This window comes from Engraulis encrasicolus, chromosome 21 (genome assembly GCF_034702125.1).
Source record: "Engraulis encrasicolus isolate BLACKSEA-1 chromosome 21, IST_EnEncr_1.0, whole genome shotgun sequence".
Classification (NCBI taxonomy): Eukaryota; Metazoa; Chordata; class Actinopteri; order Clupeiformes; family Engraulidae; genus Engraulis; species Engraulis encrasicolus.
In genome coordinates, this window is record NC_085877.1 from 15299327 (window position 1) to 15327071 (window position 27745).

At 41.1% G+C, this 27745-nt stretch overlaps 1 protein-coding gene across 1 annotated transcript; it reads right to left on the minus strand.

Moving 5' to 3' along the window:
- Positions 1-1817: 1817 nt before the first annotated feature.
- Positions 1818-6321, minus strand: LOC134438079 (ras-related protein rab7-like). The gene is made up of 4 exons (XM_063187666.1): positions 6299-6321; positions 5724-5925; positions 5155-5283; positions 1818-1913 (listed from the first exon to the last, which is right to left on the minus strand). Exons 1-4 carry the CDS (start codon positions 6319-6321, stop codon positions 1818-1820), a joined length of 450 nt encoding a protein of 149 aa, XP_063043736.1.
- Positions 6322-27745: the final 21424 nt, after the last annotated feature.

Sequence of the window (27745 nt, forward strand, 5' to 3'; positions counted from 1 at the left end):
GTCTTAACAAGTCTTATATTTGGTGATCCAAAATGTGCAGAAACCCTGATCTGGCATATGTTGGCGCTTCGGTAAGTACAAATATTAATAGAAGATATAGCCGTAGTCCATATTCCACCCTTTGTAGTTAGCTAACAGGGCTAGCTTACTGGGCTGCTACCAGTGCTGGTTAGCAAGTTAGCTAGCACCGGTGATAACTGAATATACAATGCTTCACAACTTGAAATGCTTTCACGTGTTAACTTCAAATAGTTCTACCAGCCAGGGAAGGTTACAGACTGTCAACAAATGGCTTTGAAGTTGCCACATTTTCATCCTTCTGCACCAACACCACGTCACATTCGTGAATGAAAGCCATGCAGACCTGTTAGCAGGAGCGCTACAATCCACAGCTGAAGTCCAATGTGTAAGTTTCAGAAAGGAGTCGAAGACGAATAACTCACGTCAGCCTCAAGGCATATTTATTTTAAGTATGAATGAACACACTGCTCAAGAGCGGTTGGGTCATGGCTCAAGGGCACTCAAGAGAATGATCAAGCATAGAACATTCCTTTATATAGGGGGTGTGACGTCACCAATCATATCAGTCTCATCAAATCAATAACACCCCCTTGTGGCGTGGAACAAGTACAGTACAGAATACACACAGTCAATCATACACATATCAACAAGACCAATCTGCTGTCAAATGCAATAGTCTGCCCAAACCTGAAACGTACCTATATATTGTTTCTATTCAGATGGAAGGCATGGAGATGGTTATACCAGGCATGTGATATTTGGAGGCGATGTTGTTGAACTGTATCAGTGAGGCTTGTCAAAATAGTTTGTAGTTTTGCATTCATAGCAATCTGTGTAATGCAACAATGAAATGCCCATGAAACGTGCAACATGCAAGATGGTGCAACTATGACCTATCTTGATGTCTTGTATAATGTGCATAGTGTTGTGCAAAGAGGTTGTGATGGGGTAGAAGTTCTAAGGTAACTTAGAAATCACACGGGTTTTTCACGTCTGCAATTGAAAGGCATTTCCGCGGTCCTCTCTGTAAGTGAGCGTGTGACACGTAAGCGAACAGCCCACTTCCGTGTCTGAGGCGTATTAAGCACATATTTATAGTCCTGTCAGCTCTGCTGTAGTTTGTGTTGTGGTTACATTGTTTTCGATACATTTTTGTATTTGAATATGAAATCATGCCAGTCGGGAACATGTAGGCCTAATTTTTGCTTTATCGTTTCTATCTTACCTTTGACCCTAATAAACAACTTGATACTTATTGGCTGCTCTACTTTACCTGACTCTTGCCCTCTGCCGCCTGCAGTGTAGAAGCAGTAGTAGGCAGTGGGCACTGTTTGACAGACATACTTCCTAGCATAGGAAAAAAAATGCATTTTTCTGAGCTTGGTGGCATATACTCTAAAGTCTTTTGAATTCATCTTTGAAGAACAGCTTTGGGTAGACTGCCTGTAAACCAACACACAATTATGTTTTCCGTCATGCCTGATACGGTTGCTCCTGTCATTCACCATCTCATAACGGGGCAAAATGAAATGCTGAATATCCTTTGCCGCTCTATGTAGCCTGCTGTGTTGTGTACCGTCATACTAAAATGATTGGATGAGTGGCGGAAAGTACTTGATGGGGTGTTGCCTTAAACGTCACTTACTCCTGCAGTGGGGATCAGCATATTCAGCATACAGAGATAAACATGGTCCTGTATTTGTTTTCCTTTGTTTTTGTTTTGTTGTTTAGGTGAAGGCGAAGGCAGATGATGAGAATGATGGACACCTTGAGTTCTCAGAGACTACCATGCCTGGTCAGAGGTAAGTTATACCTGTTTGCAAATTTCCCCTGTCGATTCTGTCCAGTTTGATTGGCTCAGGGAACTCATTGTACAACTCCACCTCCGTTTCCTGTGCACAGGGAGACAAGACACAAAAAGGCAAATTTTAAAGACTTAGGTTTCCAAACCAACTACAGTCTTCACTTCACTTCACTATCAAAATGTTTAGACAATAGTATCGGAAAAGACACGCCTGATCTGGGTGGACCCCTGTACCATATTACACAGTTGTGCTGTTCAGCACAGGTTCACGTGAGGTGCTGTTGGCTTGAATAGTGTTGAGCTATATAGCACATCCTGACTACATCCTGATAATGTGTACAGTATAGGAGTGCAGTAATGCGACTCAATGCTCTTTTCTCCTACACACCCACACACACTTTCCACGAAGTACAGAGAGTACAACCCTCTTTGAAAACCAATTGAATCTTCTTACCGATGTAACTTTTCACCTCATTTTGAGCAAATACAGACAAGTCTTTCTTTGCTACAAGGAGCAACATGATAACAGTACTTTGACTTTTCTACAGTAACTGTAGGCCACAGTCATGTCACAATGACATCATGACCGTAGTATACTGCTGACTGTGAGGCACTGCGTGCTTATTGAGAAGAACTACAGTTGAATCAGTGATACTAGGCAGGGTCTTGTTTGCTCCCAAAACCGGCTGTGCATTTATGAATTCCACAAGATATTGGAAACATTTCTTTGGAAAAATTCCAGGTACACGTTTGAGGTGATAACATTATTCAACATTTGTCAGCTGCACATTCCTGTTGCAAATCTCCCACCACAACCCAGACACGATCTTAGAAATGACCTGCAGGGGTGTTGTGGCACAGCACACGTATCTCCTCACATTTGGATTTGCATGCCCTTCTTGACCCATGTTCGAGTTCGGCCAACCCATCTCTCTCTGTCCCACCCATTTCCTAATCATAATCCTAGCCATAATCTATGCTGTAATGTCACCAATAAAGGCACACCCATCCCCACACACACACACACACACACACACACACACACACACACACACACACACACACACACACATATATATATATATATATATATATATATATATATATATATATATATATATATATACATATATATATATATATATATATATATACAGTCCCAAGAAAAAGTTTGTACACCCTTTGAAATTTCTTACCTTTCTGTCAAAATTGGTCATAAAACATTGTCTGATCTTCCTGGAAATCGCAAGAAGGAACAACCAGAGTCTGCTTTAATTAATTCAACCCAAACATTTACAAGTTTTCATATTTTCAGTGGCCATAAGATGTAAACATTCACAGGACAGCAAGGCATAAGTAAGTACACCCTTGCATTCAATAGGTTTTAACCCTAAATTAGTCGCAATAACCTCAACCAGATGTTTCCTGTAGTTGCAGATCAGATTAACAAAACAATCTGGATGTATCTGGTCTCCCTCTTATTTAGAAAACTGCCTCTCGTCAGCAAGGTTTGTGGGATGTCTGGAGTGCATAGCTTTCTTGACTTCATGCCATAATCTCAATTGTTTTTTGTCAGGGCTTTGACTGGGCTATTCCAGAATCTGTATTTCATTATTATGAAGCCATTCTAAAGTCGATTTGCTTCTAAAGTATGGGTTGTTGTCACATTTCAGCACCCATCCTCTTGTGTGCTTCAACTGTGTGACAGACTACCTCACTTTTTTCTGTAAAATATCTCGATAAACCTCTGAGTTCATTGTTCCATTGATGATAGCAAACTCAAAAGGGCCTGAGGCAGCAAGGTAGCCGCATATAATGATGCTCCCGCCACCATACTCAAAGGCGGAGATGATGTTTTGGTGAAGGTGTGGTTCTCCAGTTCTCCTCCAAACCTGACATTGTGTGTTCCCCTGAACAAATCAACTTTGGTTTCAACGTTGGTCTACAGAATATTTTGCAGTAATTCTATGAAGCATATAAATGCTTTTTCGCAAACCTCAAAGGTGCAGCAATATTTTTTTGGACAGAAACCCCATTCATTTTAGATTGGCAGAATGAATCCCATTTTTAGCTATTCTTGGTTACATCTCCTCTTCTGAGTATGGTGGCGGGAGCATCATTATATGCGGCTACCTTGCTGCCTAAGGCCCTTGACAGTTTGCTTTTATCAGTGGAACAATGAACTCAAGTTTATTGTGATATTTTACAGAAAAAACGTGAGGAAGTCTGTCACACAGTTGAAGCACACAAGAGTATGGGTCCTGAAATGTGACAATAACCCATACTTTAGAAGCAAATCGACTTTAGAATGGCTTCATAATGAAATACAGATTCTGAAATAGCCCAGTCAAAGCCCTGACAAAAACAAATTCAGATTAAATGGCATGAAGTCAAGAAAGCTATGCACTCCAGACATCCCACAAACCTTGCTGACGAGAGGCAGTTCTCTAAAGAAGAGGGAGACAAGATACAAACAGATTGTTTTGTTAATCTGATCTGCAACTACAGGACAAGTCTGGTTGATGGTATTGCAACTAACTGAGGGTTAAGACCTACTTAATGCAAGGGTGTACTTACTTATGCCCTGCTCTCCTGTGAACATTATGGCCTTATGACCAATAAAAATATGATAACATGTAAATGTTTGGGTGGAATTAATTAAAGCAGACTCTGATTGTTCCTTCTTGAGATTTCCGGGAAGATCCGACCATGTTTTATGATCAATTTTGACAAAAATGTAAGAAATTTCAAAGGGTGTACAAACTTTTTCCTGGGACTGTATATACATATATATATATATATAATGTCACATGTGACCAGGCCTATAAATTAACGATTTTCATCACTAGCTAGTAGATGTTAACTCGAACCAGCCACACATACACTCACGATAAGTTTAAGTGGCTAGTAAGCTTTCTTGTCTACAAGCCAAACTGAATTTTCACCAGCGTTTAGCTGGTTGGCCAGTGTTAATGTAGAGCCCTGCATGTGACATGCACTTTATGTTTTCCGTTACACCCATCATTTGCATCTAATGGCTTTTGTGGGTGAAAAACCCAGCAGCTTCAAAAATACCCAAACTAGGGTGTCTGACTCCAACAGTCTTCTCACCGTTTAAAATTATGCCACCTTATTCCCCATTTTTATCACTTTTTTGAAAAACTGATCATCATGATATACATCAGCATTTTTTCGTAAGTGCTCCGTAAATCTATACCATATAGCTGAGCAAGCATATACACAATGTAAATATGGCGGCAATCAATGCGGATATTGATCATCATTACTTATGAAGAGCTTAAAGTGATGACGTTGGGTCTGTACTGTACCTGCTTCAGGGCATTGCGTGCTATGGTCTGGAAAGCTTGCTCCACGTTAATGGCTTCCTTTGCGCTCGTCTCAAAGTAGGGGATGTTGTTCTTGCTCTGGCACCATGCCTGTGCCCGCTTGGTTGTCACCTGCCAGACAAAACATGCCTCATTTTTTTCATCTATTCCTGCATTGAATGCTAACCAAATATATGCAGGCAAAATGCAAACAACGAGAAGATGTCATGCAAGAACTCCATAAGAAGGCCACAGTTCTGAGACAGCACACTTTATGGTCAATAGTTTCGCTGTAAATTCAGATGCATGTTGCTTTTTTTATATACCGTATGGATTACATTCATGTCTCATTGTAGAGAAGGAACAGGTTGGATACAGTATGTTTAGCCTTCTAATAACGTGTGTTACAATACAGTACATAGGATGCGTTACAATATATAGCACAATAGCTTATCTTTGTAGAAATTCACTTGCGGACCACTTGAGTTCTCGGAGCACACCTTGAGCACCACCGTTTCAGTCAGTGCCACACATCTGTACTGATCTTAGTCAATGTCACACGTCTGTGGTACCTGTCTGTTCTCCAGGTCAATCTTGTTGCCGAGGACGACGAAGGGGAAGTTCTCTGGGTCGCGCGGGCTGGCCTGGATCAGGAACTCGTCTCTCCAGCTGTCCAGGGTCTTGAAGGTGTTGGGGGCGGTCACGTCGAACACTAGAACGCAGCAGTCAGCGCCGCGGTAGAATGGTACTCCCTTGCCCAGCGGTATCCCAGATCTGCACATTCAACAAAGAGAATAGTGTGGTGTTAAAGAAGGCACCGACATCCACGGGCTTGAAGTAGTTGGCATCAGAGAATTAGAAACAGACACACACTACTTTCCCAGCTTGCTTATTGCGACTAGCACATTGAGAGCAGAAAGAAAATGATCAGAAACATTATCTTCGGAAACATAGTGTTGATAAAGGCCATGAACTCATTTCCAAAAGCTGTGTGCAGTGAGCCATTGTCATTAGCCATATTGTTGTCTGGAGTCCATCGTTTAATCATTTTGTCAGTTCTATCCAGTTATAAATGCAATAATGATTTCAACATCTTTGACAAAGCTGCTTCATCATGCATGATGTCATCAAGCATGAATGACAGTACCTGCATTGTGACGAGCCGGTCATTTACCATCACCTCTTTCATCAGGAAATCAACTCCTATTGTGGCTTTGTACTGATTGCTAAACTTCTTGTTTACATACTGATTTATCAGAGAGGTCTTCCCAACACTGTAGAGAGAGAGAGAGAGAGAGAGAGAGAGAGAGAGAGAGAGAGAGAGAGAGAGAGAGAGAGAGAGAGATGCAATTACAGAGGTAAGACAAACTTCACCTTGTCCTAATGATGGCAGTGATGAGCTTATCTACCATGAAACTAAAGCTACACTCAGGCCATAGCTTGGGTGGGGCAATCCTATCATTTTGATATCACTGACAAAATCTGATTAGTGATTTCATCAATGATCCCAAGGGGTTAGTTTTCAGCCAATACAGTGATGCATGACAGTGTGCTGCTGATCTGTTATAGTAAGCAGATCAACAGCATAATATTTCACCGTTTTAGCTCTTTAAGGAAAAAGAAAACTATTTAATCGTTAAATTTACAACGTTCATAGTGATACAAAATTGTAGAAATTCAATTTCTATGTAATATAAGGAATTCCACTCTGTCAAAGGAAAACAATGTATGAATGAAATGAAAAAAGTAGGCCACTGATGCCCACGGTTGGTGCCCTATGTTCAACACTGGACAATTCAGATTACTCAAAACCTACTCACCCTGCCAGCAAGCCTACCGGGTAGTACATAAGCTAAGTGAATAAATATCAAAGCATTGGCTAATATTGACAAAAATAAATGGATCTACTGCTGCAAATGAATCTACTTGGAAATTATACAAAACATAACACTAAAGTGGTTGATCTGAAACCCAGCACAGACAACCTGGAGTTCCAAAAGGGATATCATAGGGTATTTTTAGATACCAAACTTCATTCATACAGCTGATGAAACAGACCCCACTAGGTTGCAGCATCAATACTCTTCTTACAAACCTGTTCCCTGAAGATCTCAAAATAGCTCCTCTTGTTGATATAAACTAGAGCAGGGTGCTCAACTAGAAACTGAAAAGGTCCACTCGCCAAATTTCTTATGTTTCCAGGGTCCAAAAAAGTCGCTACGGACCGATGCAGAAAATAGCCTCACTTGCTGGCCGCACTGGCCTCTTGCTCACTCACTGAGTTGTCATAGTGATGATACTTTTATTTGTCATAAGACTGGCTTCGCAGAAATACACCTATAGATCGCATGGCAGCGAAATCTCATGTATAATTTATACATATTAAATACAGATGGATTTTGTCTTGGTCCGGATGACATTGCGTTTGGGTCCGCATCCGGACCTGGGTCCGCCAGTTGATCATGTCTGAACTAGGGGTTCAGAGAGCATACTGCAACCAAGTAGCCAGTCAATTTGGCAGGAGTTTGGTTTTGAACTTATGGTTTCCATAGGTCATCCTCTCTTGGTGTTTTGTAATGTAAACCAGGTGGTACTTACCCAGAGTCTCCCAGGATGATCACTTTAAGTAGAACTTTCTTCCTAGACGTCATTCTGTCAGAGCTGTGGAGAACAGAAATGAGAAACGCATCACAAGTTGTAACCATGCAGGTATACCCAAATCATCACTAAGACGGCATGGCAAGCTGGCTTTTCAAGTCTAGTCCTTGACCAAGGCAAAGGCTTAAAATCACAATAAACATTATTTCACAGTTCACAATTTCATCATAGTGCGACATCTTGACAACAGAGTAAAATAAACACACATACCAACTAAACCCTCCGTTCGTACCTGTCTTAGGTCACTGGCTTTGACACAACAGATGATCACCACCGGCTGAAGGACAGCAAGGAACTGAGTAAGCTTTTAAAAATACACCTCAACTCATGTTCTTATAGCTCTCCCACACAAAGAGTCACTCAAAGAAAAACCTTGGTCTTTGATCAAATCACAACCTTTAACCTCAAGTCACAAGTTGCCACCCCTGTCTGACAAAAGAAACTCTAGACATATCAAACCTAATCAACACTTTGACTTGTAAGCAAAGGCCTCAATGATTCAGGGAAAATCCAGGGACAATATTTTTTCCCCTGAACAGACCATTAAAAACCGGGACACATCTTGTATTTTATACCTGACATCTCTCTGCTCAATAAAAATGTTAATCACAACAAAAAAAAACGGGACACACAGGTAAAACCGGGACGGGACAAGTGGCTGTACTAGACACAGCAGCCTAAATCCCAAACGGTTCTCTGTGACTTGTATACCAACTGCTTCTCTTGTCCTCATATCAGGCTAGTAAAGCAACTAGCAGTATGCTAGAACTAGGCATGCTAGCAATGAGCATTCCCCAGCTTCCTCAGCCCTGTGGGGCTGTTGAGATATGACAATGACTGCCTTGAATGAGTTGAAGTTACTATGGTCCACAGGAGTGTTTAAAAATGAAAAGAAACCATTTGTGTGAGTGAGTGAGTGAGAGAGAGAGAGAGAGAGAGAGAGTGTGTGTGTGTGTGTACTGTATGTGTGTGTGTGTGTCTGGGACAGAGGTCTTAGTGCATGTATGTTCACGCTCTTTACTGATCATGTGCTCTCTTTTGAAACCATTACAAGTCACAAGACACACGCGCACATACACACGGCCATGCCTACTCTGCCCTACAAAGGCTAAGTGCAGTAACTACGCCGCCATTGAAACTGAGAAAAATGACCTTAAAGTTTTCGTACTGGCCAGGTTGCAGGTACAACAGTGGTGATGCTTTTACATAATGCATTTATAGGAAGGTTTTTTTTATAGAAAGAGAAAAGTAAAAAAAAAAAAAATGACCTTTGACCTCAAAAATGCAGAAAAATCGTAGATACTGCACTTAGCCTTTGTATACCGTGACTAATTATAGAACACTATTCCAAAGGCTAAGGGCAGTATCTACAATTTAGCTATGTTCTGAACATAACATTTTTGAATTACTTAAGCATTTTTATTTGATTTTTATTGGTTTGTGGTTTGTTTATGTCAGTTTATAATTGGGTGATGTATTTAAATTGCACATTAGCTTCAGTAATCTATTTTTATTATTTTTAAAAGGTCATATTGCGCAGTTTCATGTGAAATATGATATGAAAGCCCATACAAATAAATTTACAATTTATAATCACAATACACACTATTAAGCATTTGGGATGGTGTTCTGTGTTATATTTGGTTTTCTAATTGTGTTGATATCACTGGACATGCAGAACACAAATACACACATCCATTTAGGTGTCAACTTTTACCGATAATTATCACCTCTATTTTAGACATTGGTTTGTTGCAGCAAATTAGGTAAGATGCAAAATGATGTTCGGCAAAATGATGTTCGACCACATTAGGAATAATTCCTATTTAAAAGCTCTCTGTTGCTGCTTCATTATTACCTCTGCCAAGGACGTGATGTTTTCGGTGGTGTTGATTTGTCTGTCGGTCTGTCTGTCTGTCTGTCTGTCAGCAGGATAATTCCAAAAGGTAATGAACGGATTTGGATGAAACTTTGTGGAGTTGTTGGATATGAGAAAAGGAACAAGTGATTCAATTTTGGTGTTGATCCGTAACACGATCCGATCCAGGAATTTTTTAAAGACTCTTCACCATTGCGGGATAGGGAAAAATGTAACATTCCAGTTTCTAACTCCACAAAAGCAAAGAAAAAAAAGGGTTGAACGGAAACATAATGGTAGTGAAAAAAAAACAACTGGAGTGTATTTAGTCCCAAATTCTTCTCTAAATCAGTGTTTCCCAACCAGGGGTACAGTGGTGCTCATATGTTTACATACCCCAGCAGAATATACGCTTTCTTGGCAATATTTCGACACAGAAAGCCAAATCAACCCGTCATTCGCTTCAGAAAGAATAAAATGAAGGTTTTTGAGCGACCATCTCACTTTCCTGATCTCAACATCATTGAGCCACTCAGGGGAAACCTCAAATGTGAGGTTCCAGCAAGACACCCAAAGGTATTATAGGAAACAACCATTCTGCCAGGGAAAATGTGCTGTTTTGTCATCAGAGAACATTAACAGCCTTATCCACAACTACCACAAACAATTTAGAGCGGTCCCTGATGTTAAACAGGGCCATATTCAGCATCAGAAACTAGGGTATGTAAACTTTTGAACAGGGTCATTTGGGTAGTTTGGGTTGTGATCATGCTTTTGAAAGAGTAAACACAGAATACTGCTAATAAATATCTTAAGCCAGTCACTAGCAATGAGTGAAAAAAAAGGTTTTGTGTAATCCTTCATATTTTGAGAGAAATCGCCAAGAAAGCGTATATTCTGCTGGGGTATGTAAACATATGAGCACCACTGTATATCTACGTGTACCACTAGGGGTTCGAGAGCACACCTCAGGGGGTACGCTGAAAAATGTGATAATGACAATTGAATAGAGTATAGTCACAATGGGATAAAGGAATATACAGTGAGTCCAATATGTATTTGATCCCTTGCTGATTTTGCCGGTTTGCCCACTAATAAAGACATGATCAGTCTTTAAATTAATGATAATGTGTATTCAAACATGGAGAGACAGAATATAAAAAAGAAATTCCAGAAAATAACTTAAAATAATATATTTTAATTTATTTGTATTTAATGTAGGCAAATACATATTTGACCCCTCTAGCTAAAGAAGATAAAGTGCTTTGTGGCAAAGCCCTAGTTGTCTAGTACTGAGGTCAGATGCTTCTTTTAGTTGATGACAATGTTTGTGCATATAGTAGAAAATATTTTTGCCCATTTTTCTTTGCAGATTATCTCTAAAACATTAATAGTTTGTGACTGTAGCTTGGCAAATGAGAGATTCACTTCTCTCCATAGAATTACTATAGGGTTAATATTTGGAGACTGTCTAGGCCACTTCACGACTTTAATATGCTTCTTATTGAGTCACTCCTTCGTTGCTTTGACTGTATGTTGTGTATTATTGTCATGTTGGGAGATCCAAAAATGGCCCACCCTTCAGTGTAGTGGTGGAGGGAAGGACGTTTGCACTCAGGATTGCACATTAAATGTCTCCCTCCATCCATTCGTTGACGATGTGAAGTTGTCCTGTGCCTTGGCCAGACAAGCACCCTCAAACCATAATGATACCACTTTCATGCATGATGGTGAGGAGGGTGTTCTTGGGATCATATACAGCAGTACTCTTTCTCAAAACACATTGAATTGTGTTAATGCCAAACAGATTGATTTTGGTTTCATCTGACTACAGCACCTCCTTAAACCAGTCTGATGTCCGTTGGCAAACCTCAGGTGGGACTGCACAGGTTCCTTCTGAAGTAGAGGTACCATGTGTGCACTACAGGATTTTAAACCTCTGTGGCATTAAGTGCTACCAGTAGTTTTCTCAGTGATTTTGGTCCCAGTATTGATATCATTGCCTAGTTCATCCCGTACAGGTCTAGGGTGCTTTCTTTCTGTTCTCATGATTATCAAATCCCTACAAAAGGTAAAAACTTGTATAGAACCCCAGACAGGCTGATGGATAGTCATTTCGTATTCCTCACATTTTGGAAGAAATGCATCAACAGCTGGGACATTAATACCCAGTCTCTTTCTTGTGGCTTTGCAGCCCATTTAATCTTTGTTCAGGTCTAAAATCTTGTCCCTGATATCATTTGACCGCTCTTTGGTCTTTCCCATGCTGGTGAGGTTGGAGTGTGACTGATTCACTCATAGTCAGTGTTGGGAGTAACGAGTTACAAAAGTAACTAATTACTGTAATGCATTACATTTTTGAGTAACTCAGTAATGTAACTGATTACAGGGGAAAAAATCGGTAATATGTCCTTGTTACAATGCAAGTAACTTGCACATTACAACGCATTTTTTTCACCTACATTTTGTGTGGGTATTTTGTTTTCTTTATACAATGTTCGCGGATCACCGCGAGATCAGCTATTGCATCTGATAGTTGCTACGTCCGCGCAGAGATTTTAAAGTTCCACGCAGAACATTGCTTCCTCTTTCACGCTTCGTCTCTCGAAATGGCAGGCTGACAAAGGATGACCGATCCAGAAGATCCAGCTTGCTCGTTTTCAAGATGGGTATATGCCCACTACTTTGACTTCATTGAAAATAAGGACACCAAGAACATTTCAGCTAAATGCACACTGTAGGCCTACTTGAAACCCAAACCGCGTTCCACGTCGAAAAACAGTAGCCTACAAACAATTTGACGATTTGAAGAGGTGCCATAGCACCACCAAATTAGTCAGGAAAGGAGGGGATGCATCCCATTCTCACGAGACAGGGACACGGCAGGGTATCCGACGGGGGGATGAGAATAATAGTTCTAGAGTTGTGAGTGAGTGACAAACTGATCTCCACACAAAGTCACATGATTCAGGCGAGCCACGAGCTTGCAAACTGACTGGCTGGTATCCTCGCAATCATTTTTTTCGCCTATAATTTCGTTCATTGATAAGACATTTTCCCCGGTGTGCTGTAAGCCTAGGCTATATAATTAATATTCAAAATGGGCCTACTGTAGCAATGCATCTGCTCTTTTATCAATAATAATTTTCAAACTCGTAGTGCAGTGAGGTGGCTTTATGTTTCAGCCAAGTGCAACGGAGCCTGTGCTGCATGCGTCCGTAATAGATTTTTTTTAAAACGGCGCTGGTGTGCATGGTAAGGTGTGGTAAGAAGAGAAAGGATTAATCATTGTATTGGTGAATCAATATTGTATGTGGGTAAGATGCAATTCCTGAAAATGTTGGTTTTCAGTCTGCAGGCTTCCAAAACGACTTGTGGATGGCAGGTGAAAGTCATGCCACCTCATAGATTTGCACTGTAGATTGCCAAATCCTTATTTCCAGTCATTTTGGCTAAAGTAACTAAAAGTAATGCAAAAGTAGTGTAATGCCTTACTTTTCAAAAAAAGTAATGTTGTAATGTAAGGCATTACTTTTAAATGACAGTAACATGTAATAAGTAGTGCATTACAGTTTTTGAGTAACTTTCCCAACAGTGCTCATACTATGGACTGATTCTGCTGATTCAATGTGTCTTTTATGCATGTTAGTATGTACAGGTGTCTTTAATTCAGATGACAAGTTGATCGGAAGTGCCCATCTGGTCTGTGGGCCCGGAACTGTAATCAGTTGGCAGGGGATCAAATACTTATTTTGCTCGATGAAATGGAAATAAATTAATATATATTCTCTTAAATTAATTTCTGGATTTTCTTTTTGATATTCTGTCTCTCCATATTAGAATACATATTATCATAACATTTATTGACTGATCATGTCTTTGTTAGTAGGTAAACCAACAAAATCAGCAAGGGATCAAATACTTATTGGACTCACTGTATATAGAGAGCATGGGATAGGGGGTACCACTGACTTGTCAGTGGGGGGTACTCATGGTACAACAAAAAGGCTTAGGGGGTACGCAAGTCAAAAAAGGTTGGGAAACACTGCTCTAAATAATGAATTAACAGTGCATTATTTATTCTGTTTTTACAGGTACGGCGACAGTCCTCTGGTGCTGGACACCAGAACCTCTCTGGAGCCGCTGGTGGAGGATCTGAAGGGCAGACTGCAGCTGGACCTAAACCTGTCTCGGGTCACCCTGCTTGGGATGTCTACAGCGTGGTTTTCATGCACCATATGGAGAGAGAACCAGTGTCAGAGTTACAGTGACGCACCAGGAGAGTATATTGGGCACGTCTTTGCACACGAGGGGAAGGATGTGACCCTTCCTTGCATTTTAAACCAAAAAGCCCAAGACAAGTCTTGGGTGCAATGGAGCACACCCACCGCTGATGTCATAACGGGGCAGGCCAGCCCACAGAATATGTCCCACCCACAGCAAGTGACCCGCCCCCAGGAAGTGATGCATATGCTGAATGGCAGACAGTCTGGCAACTACTCCCTCATCATCCCCGTTGTGTCCAAACGGCATTCTGGGAAGTACTCATGTCAGACTGGGCTTTTCTCACTCACCAACATAGACCTCACCATTTGCCCTCAGTCTCTGCCCTTGGATGTGTTGTATTCGGGTGTCTCCGTGGCCTTACCTTTAAACGACACTGATGATACTAGGTCCCATGTCAATTGGTACCGTCAGACAGACCTGTATTCAGAGGAAGAACTTCTTTACCCCGTAGATGGCTTTGTGGAAGCACTGGGGCAGTTGAGGGGGAGAGTGAGTATGAACCGACACAGTCACACTCTGACCATCTCCAACCTCACAGTAGAGGACGGCGCCGTGTTCACATGGAGACGGTTTCCTCTTGATCGTCTTCGTTGTATGGAGGGAAGCGTGCGGCTGGTGTACAGCGATGCGTTGGAGGAGGGCTCTCTGCTCCACAGGGTGTACGGTCCCCTGCTTGGCTGTGTGGTGCTGGGGCTGGGGCTGGTGGCCGCTGGGGTCTGGGTCACGGCGAGGAAAGGAGCAGGGCAGGAGGAGAGTGTGCAAACTCAACATGCTTCTGAACACGCTGAGTGTGTGTGAGGAGAACAAGGAGAAAATGTTTCCTGCTATTTGGCATTTCTGTTATGTGTGTGAGAATGGGTAGACCTGCATAAATAAATGTCAAATTAAGTGTGTGTGTGTGTGTGTGCGTGTGTGTGTGTGTGTGTGTGTGTGTGGGTGTGTGTGCATGCGTGTGTGTGTGTGTCCTATTGTATCCCTGGTCACTCCCCTGTTTTGTTATAAACACAAAAGCAAGTCTATGCTGAATGAATTTGATGTTTAGTTTTTTTCAATATGTTGGAAAATCAGTGTTCAGTCATTGCTTGAACATATAGTACATGAACACAACTCATACAGAAACATTACAACACACAACACACATTACACATCATGGTGATAGCAGATTATCACACGCACATCATGATGAGAGCAGGTTTACATTTTATGGAGATACTCAGGCAAGCATAATATATGGAATTATAATCAGGGCTTTGAACCTTTATTTTTTTCCAAACGTTCCGTTCCGAACAGAAACGGAATTATAACGTTTCCGGTTTTGAGTTCCACCAATAAATTGACGTTCCCGAACCGGTTAGAACCAAAAAATATTGTTCCCGGAACGGTTAATTTCGTTCCTGTCAGCTGATTACTCCCAATAGGCCTAACTGACGTTAACCAAGAAAGACGGAAGTGCAAATGAGTCAGCCTACATTCAAAACTGCTTATTCAAGCAGATGAAAAGAATATCCTCCAGAATTTTGTCATTCAGGGACGACCTAAGCGGAGAAGCAGAGAATAAACCTCAATTATGAAAATGTGCGCTCTACGCTGACTTGGGTCACGGGGAGCACTATGATGGACATTGTGAGTTTGTGCATAGTTGAAGCGGCCATGGATGCCCAATAACGCCGAAACATTGTCGGTGCGCTTCCCTGCAATGTCTTACAATAATGCAATGCAAACTCTGTCCTTTTGTATGACAGTGGTTTCTCTTAATAAAGATGTGGAGTTAAGACTTTGTAATCTACAGCTCTCTCTCCATTCAGTCAGAGAATGTCTGATGTCACACAAGACGTGAACCTCAGCCGTCATGGTAACGTGCGCAGGAAAATAATTACTTTTTTTTTTAGTTTAAGGAACGGTATTAACCGGTATTAACCGGTTACCATTATTTTTAAATAAGTGTTCCCGTTCCAGAACATAAAAAGTAATAACGTTTCCGGTTTCGTTTCTGTTCCCTGTAAAATACAAAAAGTTCCTGGTTTTCGTTTTCGTTCCTTGAACCGGTTCGAAGCCCTGATTATAATATATGTGTATGGAAGCTATGCAAGGCATATCAAAATATCATCTATTACAATGGCAAAATGTAAAAAAGAAGGTAAAATCCAATAGCCTATATATTATGTCATGCAAAAGCGGATTCCAAAAAGGTTGGGACGAATGATGTTTTGAAAATGGCAGCATTTTGCTTTTATTTACAAAATACCAAGTGCCCCAACTTTTTGGAATCCACTTTTGTATGCAGTCACACATGACCAGTGAGCAAAGAAGAGATCTCCACATAATCTGCGACGTCTACAGCATTTCCTTTTCTTTTTCTTTTCAGTTTTTTTTTTGGGGGTTATGCCTTTAATGGACAGGACAGTGTGAGATGTTGACAGGAAGAGAGTGGGAGAGAGAGACAGAAGAGGATTGGGAAACAACTTTGTCCGGGCATAACAGTCCGAATCTATGTCAGAAAGGCAGAGGCCAGGTCTAAAATATTACTGAATGCAGAGGCAGCACATATAACAACCGTAATGAACGACATGTCAAACAGTTATGCTCCATAACAACTTCAGCAAACCTCATCAACATAATCATCCTCGTCATTATTATTATAATTATATTTTCTGGCCTCTTTAAAGTAAGTACAGGAGTTAAGACCTTTAAGAGCACATTTTAGCTCATATGTATGTCTGTTGAAAAAAGCACAATATAATCCATTTAACGGTCCAAGAGTCCAGTATCACTCTAATCATGATAGCACTGTGGACTTACTGGATTCAAACAGAATAGACCTGAGACTAGGGGCATTTCCTTCTGGGTAATCTGCATATCAGCACAACCAGAAGACAGTCTGCCATCACCCATAAACTACTGATGGAAATGCACATAGATACCTGCAGAAGGAAGCCATGAGGATTCCATGGTCCCACATATCTGATAGGCCTATATGTCAAGTATTTTACCAGAAGGCATGGGCCATTGAGAACGACGTAACTGACTAGGGACTCAACCAGCACAGTTTTCTCAGTGATGCCTCCTCTAGCAGACTGATAAGGTTTTGAACAAATCAAGATGCACATCAACACATGAATGAGAATTGGAACTAGTGCAGTCACAAAAAGCACATGATAAATTAAAATGAAAACACCCAGGGTAATGGCCAGGGCAAGTGTAAACACGGTCAGGGACACAGACCAAGGCACAGAAGAGAAGACAGCTGCAAAGTGAGGATGTGTAACAGAAGCAACCCCCTCTAGTGCCACCATCTGGTGAAAAAACAAACTAATAACTCTCATTCCCGCACATACAACAATAGAAACATCCCCAGTAACTGTAATCAGATCATGCCAGAAAGGTAGGCCTACGCATGTCGCTACCAGCTGTGCTGCATCGAAGAAGAGGAGGATGGTGATGAAGACGGAGTCTTTGCCCCCCGAGCGTCGGTACCGATGCAGAGTCCTGGCAGCCCAGACCAGACCAGCCAAACCTCCAATAAGGCCAAATGTGTTGAAAATGTACATCCTGATTGTTCCAGCGTAAATGGCCATTTGATACTCCCTCTCATGATCTTCCGTCGTTGTTCCTGTCGTTGTCATAACAGCATCCATTTCAATATTCACTTCATTAAATTATTAGGTAACACTTCACTTGACGTTTTCCTGCATAACACATTCATAGCATCTGTTGTAAAGCATTCATGATAGTTTGACCCATTCATACCAAATAATGAACGACAAAAAGAGAAAAGGGAATGCTTCACTGGGTCCTGTATCTAATTAGTAGGCCTAAAAAAGGGTGCTCATCAAAAAGAACTTGGGCGTCCAAACTTCCATGAAAAGATAAAAAACAGTATTTGAGGCACTCCTTATAAAAGTTAAAAAGCCTTTATTGAATACTGGCTACATGCCTACGCGTTTCGACCCATTGTCTTCATCAAAGAGCGTATTAGACGGAAGGACAGCAACTTTGCCACATGCCACTCCAAGTGCACTTTGTGAAAATGTGCCTATACAAAAACTCAGCCTGTCAGTGAACAATGTGTGTCCACCAACCTATAAACATGTCAAACTGTTCCAAGACCGAAACCCATTCCTAACCCCAACCTGTCAGTGAATAATGTTTGTCCACCAGCCTAAAACATAGCCTTCCTTTGGCATGCCACTTCTGCATGCCACATCCCACTAAATCATTCTAACCCCTTCTGGGTTTACTTCAGTGCCAGGGACAGGAATGAGGGGCCCCCGGAACTGGGTCGTCCTGATATATTACATGTACTGTATAATACATTTATTCTATTTTATTTCAAAATAAGATGGCTACCTTGCCATCACAACATAATCACGTCAGGTGAAGTAATTTTGTTTGTTGGATGTAGCAAAGAGTAAATGAGAGCACATTTTGATGTGCAAGCCTTCAATATATGTGTTGTTAAAGTAAAAGTTGAAAAAGTTAAAGTTTGTATACAGTATTTTGTTTCAAAAGGTAAAATGGTTTAGATATGGAACAGTTATTTTTTGTGCACAATAAATTGTACACCTACAGTTTATGGATTTTCAGGATATGTTGGGGCCGGGGGTAGGGGGGGGTTGTCGTGGGCCCAGCCGAAGCAGTCAGCGGTCCTGTCTATGTACACTACTGTATAGTAATGTAGCCTACTGTATATCGGCGCCTGCACCATGTCTACATACATCCATGTATGTTGGCCTGTACCATTTGCATCTATTAGTTCATTTCAGCTGAGTCTCACAAACTACATGTAGGCCTATGTTGGGACCAAATACATAAATAAGTTAATTATATATAGGCCTATGTCATTTTATTTTTATTTTAACGAGAGAGATGGGGAAAGTCCTGCAAAGGACCCAGGGCTGGAACCGATCCTATGTCTCCGGCATAGCAGCCCAGTGCCCTGCCTTTAGAGCCACTGTAGGGCCATACTACCTATGTACGGTATATTCATGTATGTACTTCATGTTGGCACCATTTACATTTGATAGTACTCGCATGTCTATTCATGTGTGTTGTTCTGAACCATTTGCATCTACTAGCCATCGTGATCAAGTCTCATACATACAAATTCAAGATCTTCAATGTAGGCTATGCGTGGCATAATTATTGCTTTTACTTCATTTCGGTCGAGCGTCACACAACTGTTGTTGTAGCTCCCATGACCTGTTTCTCTACCCTCACCAATTCATTCTCAGCCACATAGCCCCATTTAGGCCAGTCACAAAGCTCACAACACCTGCTACGTTGTTTTGTAGCTGCTGTATTTCAACCACACGTGCTGTTATTCTAGCCAGACAGCCACAATTAGGCCAGTGACATCTAGCACACAGCAGCTGCTACCTCTATATTCATGTCTCTATCCCATAGCCATAATACATTTATATAATAATAGGCCTATACAATTAATAAATAGGATATGCCTAGGATATCATATTAATATGATATCATATCATATCATGTTTATTTATTGTAGCCTATATTATTATATAATGTAGGCCTACATGTACTATGTACATGCTTGCTACATCAATTCATTTGCGGTTATAAAATATTGTAGTCTTATTTTTTTCATCCTTTATAGCTCCTAAACACAATTCATAAACAAACAAATTTACCCGAAATTGACAAAAGTTTTTAGAATTGTGCCATAATATTCACAGTTACTTTTAAATGAATACAGTACAATAACATTCAGAGTCTTAGATCATGCTTAGATCATGCTTACCCATGTGAGAGAAGTAGACGTCAGTGCGTGGATGAAGATGTGCGATATAAAAGTCTGGAAATTTCTGCAAATGAAACAGATAATTCACCATTCATCATTATCTCATTACCAAGTCATAAGCACACTGCATGATAGCCAATACAAGTAGGCCTGTTGCCTGTTACAGGATCCATGTACTTAACCTCCTGTAACAGGTCGCTAACCACCTTTGTTCACTTCACATGTCAAAACCAAGAGACTACTTAATTTAATTTACAATTTACAAAGAAAAGGCCTACTGTTGTGCACTGTACACTGTTAGTTAAAGTCATATTTATATTTTATATTTATTTACTTTCTCTTCTTAGGGGCCGTTTATTACATACCCTGGTATTTTTGATAAGCAAAGATTTTTCCCTTTGTTTGGGCTTTTGTTTACACAAACTGAGGTTTGTCCTCTAAAAATGAAAAACTGACAAAAGCGGAGATTTTTTTCAAAACTCCTGTTAGCGTTTGTATATAACGGGGAAAAACGGGGACTTGAATGGCATTCCCCTTTCCGCGCACAGGCTTAACATATTTATGACAGCTCTCGGCAGCATATTTGTGTGGATTTGCCCTTGGTGGTAACAAAGCTATTTTGGTAAACAACAGAATAAAAATATTTGTTTATCAAAATACCCATCTATGTATAAACACTGCCTTAGTCTAATGTATATTTTGCACAGTCTACATGTACAGAATGTTCTAATGTATGAAGCAAATTCCCAAGCTGGAAAATTAATAATTGTCCGTCATATTTGTGATTTCTTTTTTCAATTTAATTTCATACTGTAACAAATTCAGTTGAAGGCCAAACTTACCTCCTTGAACTGGTTTTGGAGGCAGGTACCAGTAGATGAACAGGTGTGATGGAAAGGTCTTAAACTATATGGAAAAAACCCAAAATGTTGAATTTACAAGAAAACAAACAATATTTTATTCAAATATCATTTATCATATAGGCCTACTAAATACACAGCTTGTATGTTTCATAACAGCACTATGTATTTCACTTAAGACAAAGTAGGTGTAGACGTTTTGAATAATTTATGTTACCTGTTAATGCCTTAAGGCCATGTAAACATTAATTATCAATTAAATTATCAACAGTTAATATTGTAACATGAACAGCAATTCGTCATTGAAGTAAAACTACAGCCATATTATGCATGCAGGTATATCATATCGCCAACATCATCCTCACCTGAGCATCAGCAGTAGAAGAGTTGAGGAGTATTGATGTGCATCTGCACTTATCTCATGCTCTCTCTCTCCCCACCTTCAAACACACATGCACGCACGCACAACCACCTCAAGCACTCTCTCTCTCTCCACTGCTCCAACAACCCCCCCCCCACACACACCCACCCACCCAAACACACACCCACACATCCACATCCACACACACACACACACACACACACACACACACACACACACACACACACACACACACACACACACACACACACACACACACACACACACACACACACACACACACACACACACACACTCTCAACCCCATTTGCATTGCATTCTGGGAGTCTATCTGCAGAGCAAAGCAAACAGCAAAAGCACAGAAACAGGGACTACAGCGACTGCTGAAACTGGTATCAGCCCTGTTAGTTGAACATTTCTGTCATATCACACACAACAAATGTTGCTTTTGAGGAAAATGCTGTTCAATGATGTGATTACTTCGTATTACTTAATTACAAAGCCTGTAAATAATTTGGTAACACTTCCAAATAAGGGGGCATAATTAACAGTAAAGTAGCTACAAACTAATACTTAAGTAAGGGTTAATAATCATTACTTAATGCCACATTAGACACATATTAATTGTTATTAATGCATATGTTGTACAGTTAATAATTAAGTAACTATTAGGTCATACTTAACTAAGGACCTAAATTAACACTTACTTAATACAAAAGAAAGGCATATCTAATGAATAAATAATACCGAATTATTGTTGTAGATTGCGTACCCATCATGCACTGCACTGCTTGGAGCTAATATTCTCAAACATGAACTTAATTATCACAAAGGAATGGTTTAGTTTCGCTTCAAAACTATTACCCTTCATGATGTTCTGCATTTATTTTAGGGTTCTTACCATTAAAGGGACACTGTGCAGGAAATGGTCAAAAAAGGTACTGCAACTATGCTGCTCATTGAAACTGGGCTGCCTATTGGCAAATTTGATCTTTACATGAAAGTTTACTAAGTAATAAACACATATTTTCTAGTATGGTCCAAGTAGAGTTCTTTTTGCAGCTAAAAATGGCTATTTTTGGAAATTCAAAATGGCGGACCATGGAGAAGATCCCCCTTTTCATGTATGAAAAGTGCAAATTTTCCAGTCATAATGAATACTTAGAATTTGATGGTGGTGGTAAGTATTCATGAAAAAGGTAACATTAGTGAATGGGCTGCATGAATTCTGGAAAGAAACAACTAAAAATCTCACACAGTGTCCCTTTAAAACTAATAAGTGGTATATGAAAAAATTACATCTCATCACCTCACCATCATTGAGAAGTGTACGTCAAATCCTTGCTATATAATGGCTCCTGTTGCCACTATTTCTGTGATTTGAACGAATGAAAACTAGATCACAGTAGATTAATTACTTAACTATTAGGTATGCTCAGCCAACTCTATACAAGAGTCCCAAACACCAATATCTATTGATTAATTAACCATTAGTTATCCTCAGCCAACTCTAATATAAGGGTCCCAAACCCCAATATTTATGTATTAATTAACCATTAGTTATGCCTTACTTTTGTATTAAGTAAGTGTTAATTAACTGTACCATTACTTATCTATTAGATAAATAATAATATGCTATTAACTTGTAACACAAGGTAATAGTTATCTAATAGTTAAGTAACTGCTTACTAATGTCCAACATATGCATTAATAACAATTAATATGTGTCTAATGTGGCATTAAGTAATGATTATTAACCCTTACTTAAGTATTAGGTTGTAGCTACTTTACTGTTAATTATGGCCCCTTATTCATATCTGTACAGTAGCCTTCGTCGAAGGCCTGTGCTTGGCTCAGCTGATCGGACCTGAGATGGATTAAATGCGCGATCATAGGCCTACTTTATATTTTGAATATTATCTTAACTTTTTGATTTCAGTAGGTCCATTTTCAATTTAGTGCTGTTCCAAAATTATTCATGGATTATTGAGTTAACGGTAACACTTTACAATAATGGTACATTAATTGTAATGGAATAATGTTGGAAGTAATGTATGATTCATGGTGAATTAACACATAATTTATGCATGCAGTGATGTTTAATCTATTAGTAGTCAATGAGGAGTCACTATTGTAGTCATGATGACTCACCATTAAGTAATTGTGGTACAACCAAGGGTAATTAATGGTGTGAATTACAAGTGTTAATATATCATATATTAACACTGCTGATGAAAATCCTGATATATCGATCCAATCATACATGAATCCGACCTTAATTAATCTGTGGCATTCGAAGCTGGGAGGGGGGCATGCAACTTTCATCACCTGCAGGCTGTGGCCTAGAAGGTTTGTCCGAGAGCCACATGCAGTTCCCAAAAGAGCCACATGTGGCTTGCGAGTCATACTGTAGGTTTCCGACCCCTGGTGTAGAGGGATACAGTGGTGGTTTGACGGGGGAAGGTAGGAGAGATGGAGGTGAGGTGATGTGTGTGTGTGTGTGTGTGTGTGTGTGTGTGTGTGTGTGTGTGTGTGTGTGTGTGTGTGTGTGTGTGTGTGTGTGTGTGTGTGTGTGCGCTCGCATGCGCAGGATTGTCGTAGAGGGGGGTAAAGTGTGACTGAGTTACTAGGGCCCCATGTATACAGTAGTATAGGGGGCCCACCAGTGGTGTAGTCTACTTTTCTGAAGTGGGTATACTGTATATTTGAGATTTTTTTGAAGTGGGTATACTGTACATAGTTGTGCCATTCAAAACAATGGATCAATCAATTTGAAGTGGGTATACTGAAATCCCTGAAATTTAGAAGTGGGTATACTCCGTATACCCGCGTTCTACGTAGACTACACCACTGGGGCCCACAAAGTGTCTGATTTTTGTCGATGTATGGCTGGGGAAGTCAATTGGAGCTAATCGTATATAGGGCCCACAATTTGATGCAATGCCCCTGTGTGTGTGTGTGTGTGTGTGTGTGTGTGTGTGTGTGTGTGTGTGTGTGTGTGTGTGTGTGTGTGCGTGCACGAGCGAACGAGAGGGGCGGCTTGGCTCAGGTGTGTTTGTGGAGGAGTTGAATGTGTGGAGGAGTTGACTCGGACCGTCACAGTTATCAGCAAGGAGAGCAGATATACAGGAGGGCTTACTGACGTCATAACAGCGTAGTACGAAATGATGGTGAGGGGAGTACGGAAATGTTCTTCTTATTCCACGGGAAGCATCAGGGAAGCATGCAATGCCACTTCCGCGAGGGTCGGAGTGTGGAACAGGTCATAGGACAGCGTGAATGTTTGTCAGCTGTCCTTAATTACCCCCTGCAATTACTGCTGACCAACAGCTGCAGTTAATTTGGCCACAAACTGAACACTGACAACCGGATATCCTCTTTCGGCACATTTTCGTGGAGCTTCCAGATTTCGCGGAGTACGGATATTGTATCCATCATGGTCTCGCACCCACTGACCATGCGCAAGAGAGATAGTTTTCCATTCGCTTGTGTCCTCAGGCAACGCCCCCGTACTACACCGTGGCCACCGTGGCCAGAGATTGTTCTTCTGTGTCGACTTTCTTTGGTTATCAGATTCATCAGTCGAGGCGAGATGGCAGAGGAAGATACCCTCTAGGAAACAAAAATACTACAATACTCATTTTACACTAGAGTAGGCCTATGCTAAAGCATATTCCTACCTCAGGTGAATAATGATGCACTGTTTGCAACTGTAAAGAAGATTTTACCGCATTAATAACTATTCAATGAGAGGAAAGAGGAAAGAAAGAGAAGAGAGGATAAAAAAATATTAAACAAAGTAGAAAGTATGCCATGTAAATGTAGGCCTACAGTAGGCTAGATAACTAACCTTAAAATCAGATGAAAAAAATGCTTACAGTTTCTTTTATTTTGTTTTAAACCATTAGGGGTGGTCATACTTTGAACAGGAATCTGGTGCCATTTGGTTAGCCTGGCGACGCCATCCATGTACTCCACCCAAAGGTTTTGGCTCCGCACATCATCTGGCAAAAGCCTCGAGCTCGGTTCTCTCAGTGTTTCGCCAATCAGCAAACAGTTGAGAGTGGTGACGTAGAACTCACCCGCGAGCTCCATTACTGATTGGTTAAGGTAACTATATTCACACTTTCGTTTTGTTATTTGTATGCTTTTAATATTTGAGTTTGGAACTTCAATTAATTTAAATGATAGAGTAAGATCAGATCATCTTCCATCATCCACGGAGACGGATTCCTCATGGCTTTTGCCAGACTGATTGACGGAGTCAACAGTCGGCTATTCACCCAGGCTACACAGTCGGCTATTCGCCCAGGCTACCATTTGGTAGCATTTTGTTTTAAATACTGTAACAAACCTTGAGTGTGAGTCGGAGAAAAGAGTACTAGGCAGACAACAATTTGGAGAGGAAAAACAGAGCAATTTTATTTATTACAAAATTCATATAGGCCTAGCATATGCCTAGGCTATAAAAAGCCTGTGACGGAGTGGGGTCCAAGTCCACAGCCAACCAAGACATGAAACAGCGACGGTAGCCTACACACCACTACAAAGTCCCACAGACAAAACTTGGCTGGCTAGTCTACTAAATGCACACCTTAACACAGTACCCAATTTGACGGGTAACACACATCGAGCCCCAAATACATTTCCCCCAAGGCACGGCACACTTGGATTCACACCACACAGCTACGGTACTAAATTTGAATGCTGGCACACATCAAACTTCAAGTACGTTTCCCACAAAGGCACTGCACACATGAGACATGCAAAATCCCCACTAGGCCTACCCCACTACAGTAGGCTACTGGAGCCAAATACGTGTACCCATCAAACCCCATACGTTTCCCACAAGAGCACTGCAAACCGTAGAACATGCAAAATAATCACTATAGGGCTATTACATGACATTGGGTTCCCCGCGACTTTCCCCGCCCGTACACATGGCCAGAATTAAAACACACACGCATGCACACACATACACACACACACTCGATAGGATTTAAAACTTAGCTGTCCCGTGGAGCAAACAAGACCCTCCCCCGGGATCTGGGTATGGCGCTGAGTAGCGGAAGGAGGCTCTGATGAATAAGAGGTCAGAATCAAAGAGGCTTGAGACAAGAGGGCTTACTCACGTCATAACAGCGTAGTACGAAATGATGGCGAGGGGAGTACGGAAATGTTATTCACTGTGGAACAGGTCATAGGACAGCGTGAATGTCTGCCAGCTGTCCTTAATTACCCCCAGCAATTACTGCTGACCAACAGCTGCCGTTAATTGGCCACAAATTATCCATCATGGTGTCGCCCCCACTGACCATGTGCAAGGGAGTACGAAAATTGTATCCATCGCACCCACTGACCAATGACCATGCGCAAGGGAGTTAATTTTCCATCCACTCGTGTCCCCAGGCAACGCCCCCGTACTACACCGTGGCCAATGCATTTCCCCCCGAGAGATTGTTCTTCTGTTGAGTTTCTTTGGTCAGAATACCCCTTGCTGAGAAGTCGCACCCTCGAGTCCACACTCCTTAAGTTCCCGGCCCTACTCATCTCGCACCCCACTGACTGTCTTCACCGTCGGCAGCCCTAACCGGCTACGAACGGCACCCGCCCCCCAACCGTGAGTGTAGCTCGGCGTGAATGCACACGCTACAGCTTCCACTCCTAGCAGCCCGGCCCTCTCTCACGCTGCCCGCTGTCTGTCTTCGCCGCCGGTAGTCCTAAGCCTACGAACGGCAACCACCCCCCAACCGCGAGTGCGACTCGACGTGGAAAGCGTTCGGCTCCTTCCCAGCTCGCCTACTGTGTGCTTCTCACTTCTATTTCTCTCCTTCCCCCTCCCAAACGCCACCATCATCTGTAATGAGCCACAGCGCGTTCCAATTAGAGATTAGAGATTATACTTAATTATCATGCAAGCATGAAAATTGCCTTTGGTCTCACAGGGTAAAAAACAGACAGACAGACAGACAGGCACAAATAGAAAACACACATACAAATGCTGCATCCACCCCCCCTCCAACCACCCCTCCCAGCACACACATCATATGCAAGTCAGGCATTAGTTCAAAATACAGCTCCAGGCCTTTTTATTAGAATACCATGAAAAAGTTGATTTATTTCCATAATTCCATCAATAATGTTAAACTGTCATGGATTGTAGATTCATGGCCCAGTTTTTTAACTATTCCAATCATTATTTTTTTTCTTTTTATATACGTTGGCCTTCCAGCTCAAAAAACCCATAAATTGGAGAATTCGCATTATTAGAATATTGTTATAAAATCACATTTTTCTTCATCAAAATTCGGGTCACATTAAATCAGTTGAAATTTGTTACTTTCTACATAACATGCAATGGTCAATACTTGGTTAGGACATTCTCTGTCTTCATAATGGCCATGATGCGTTTAACATTGAAGTCAATGGCAAAAACAGTGCATGGGAGTTATGGAAGCCCAGATATCCTTGATGCTTTGCTGTCAGCTGCTCTTGTTTGTTGACCTGGTACCCCATACTTCACTCTTCAATAAACCCTGTAGATTTCCATGCCACGTTTTGGCGCTAACTCACCAGTTTAATTCTAAATAACCAGAAATGAAACCCCATTGAAAATGAATGGGGTTTAATTTCTGTTGAGTTAGAATTAAACTGGTGAGTTAACACCAAAACGTGGCATGGAAATCTTCAGGTATATTGAAGAGGGAAGTGTGGGGCACCAGGTCAACAAACAAGAACAGCTGACAGCAAAGCATCAAGGATATCTGGGCTTCCATAACTCCCATGCA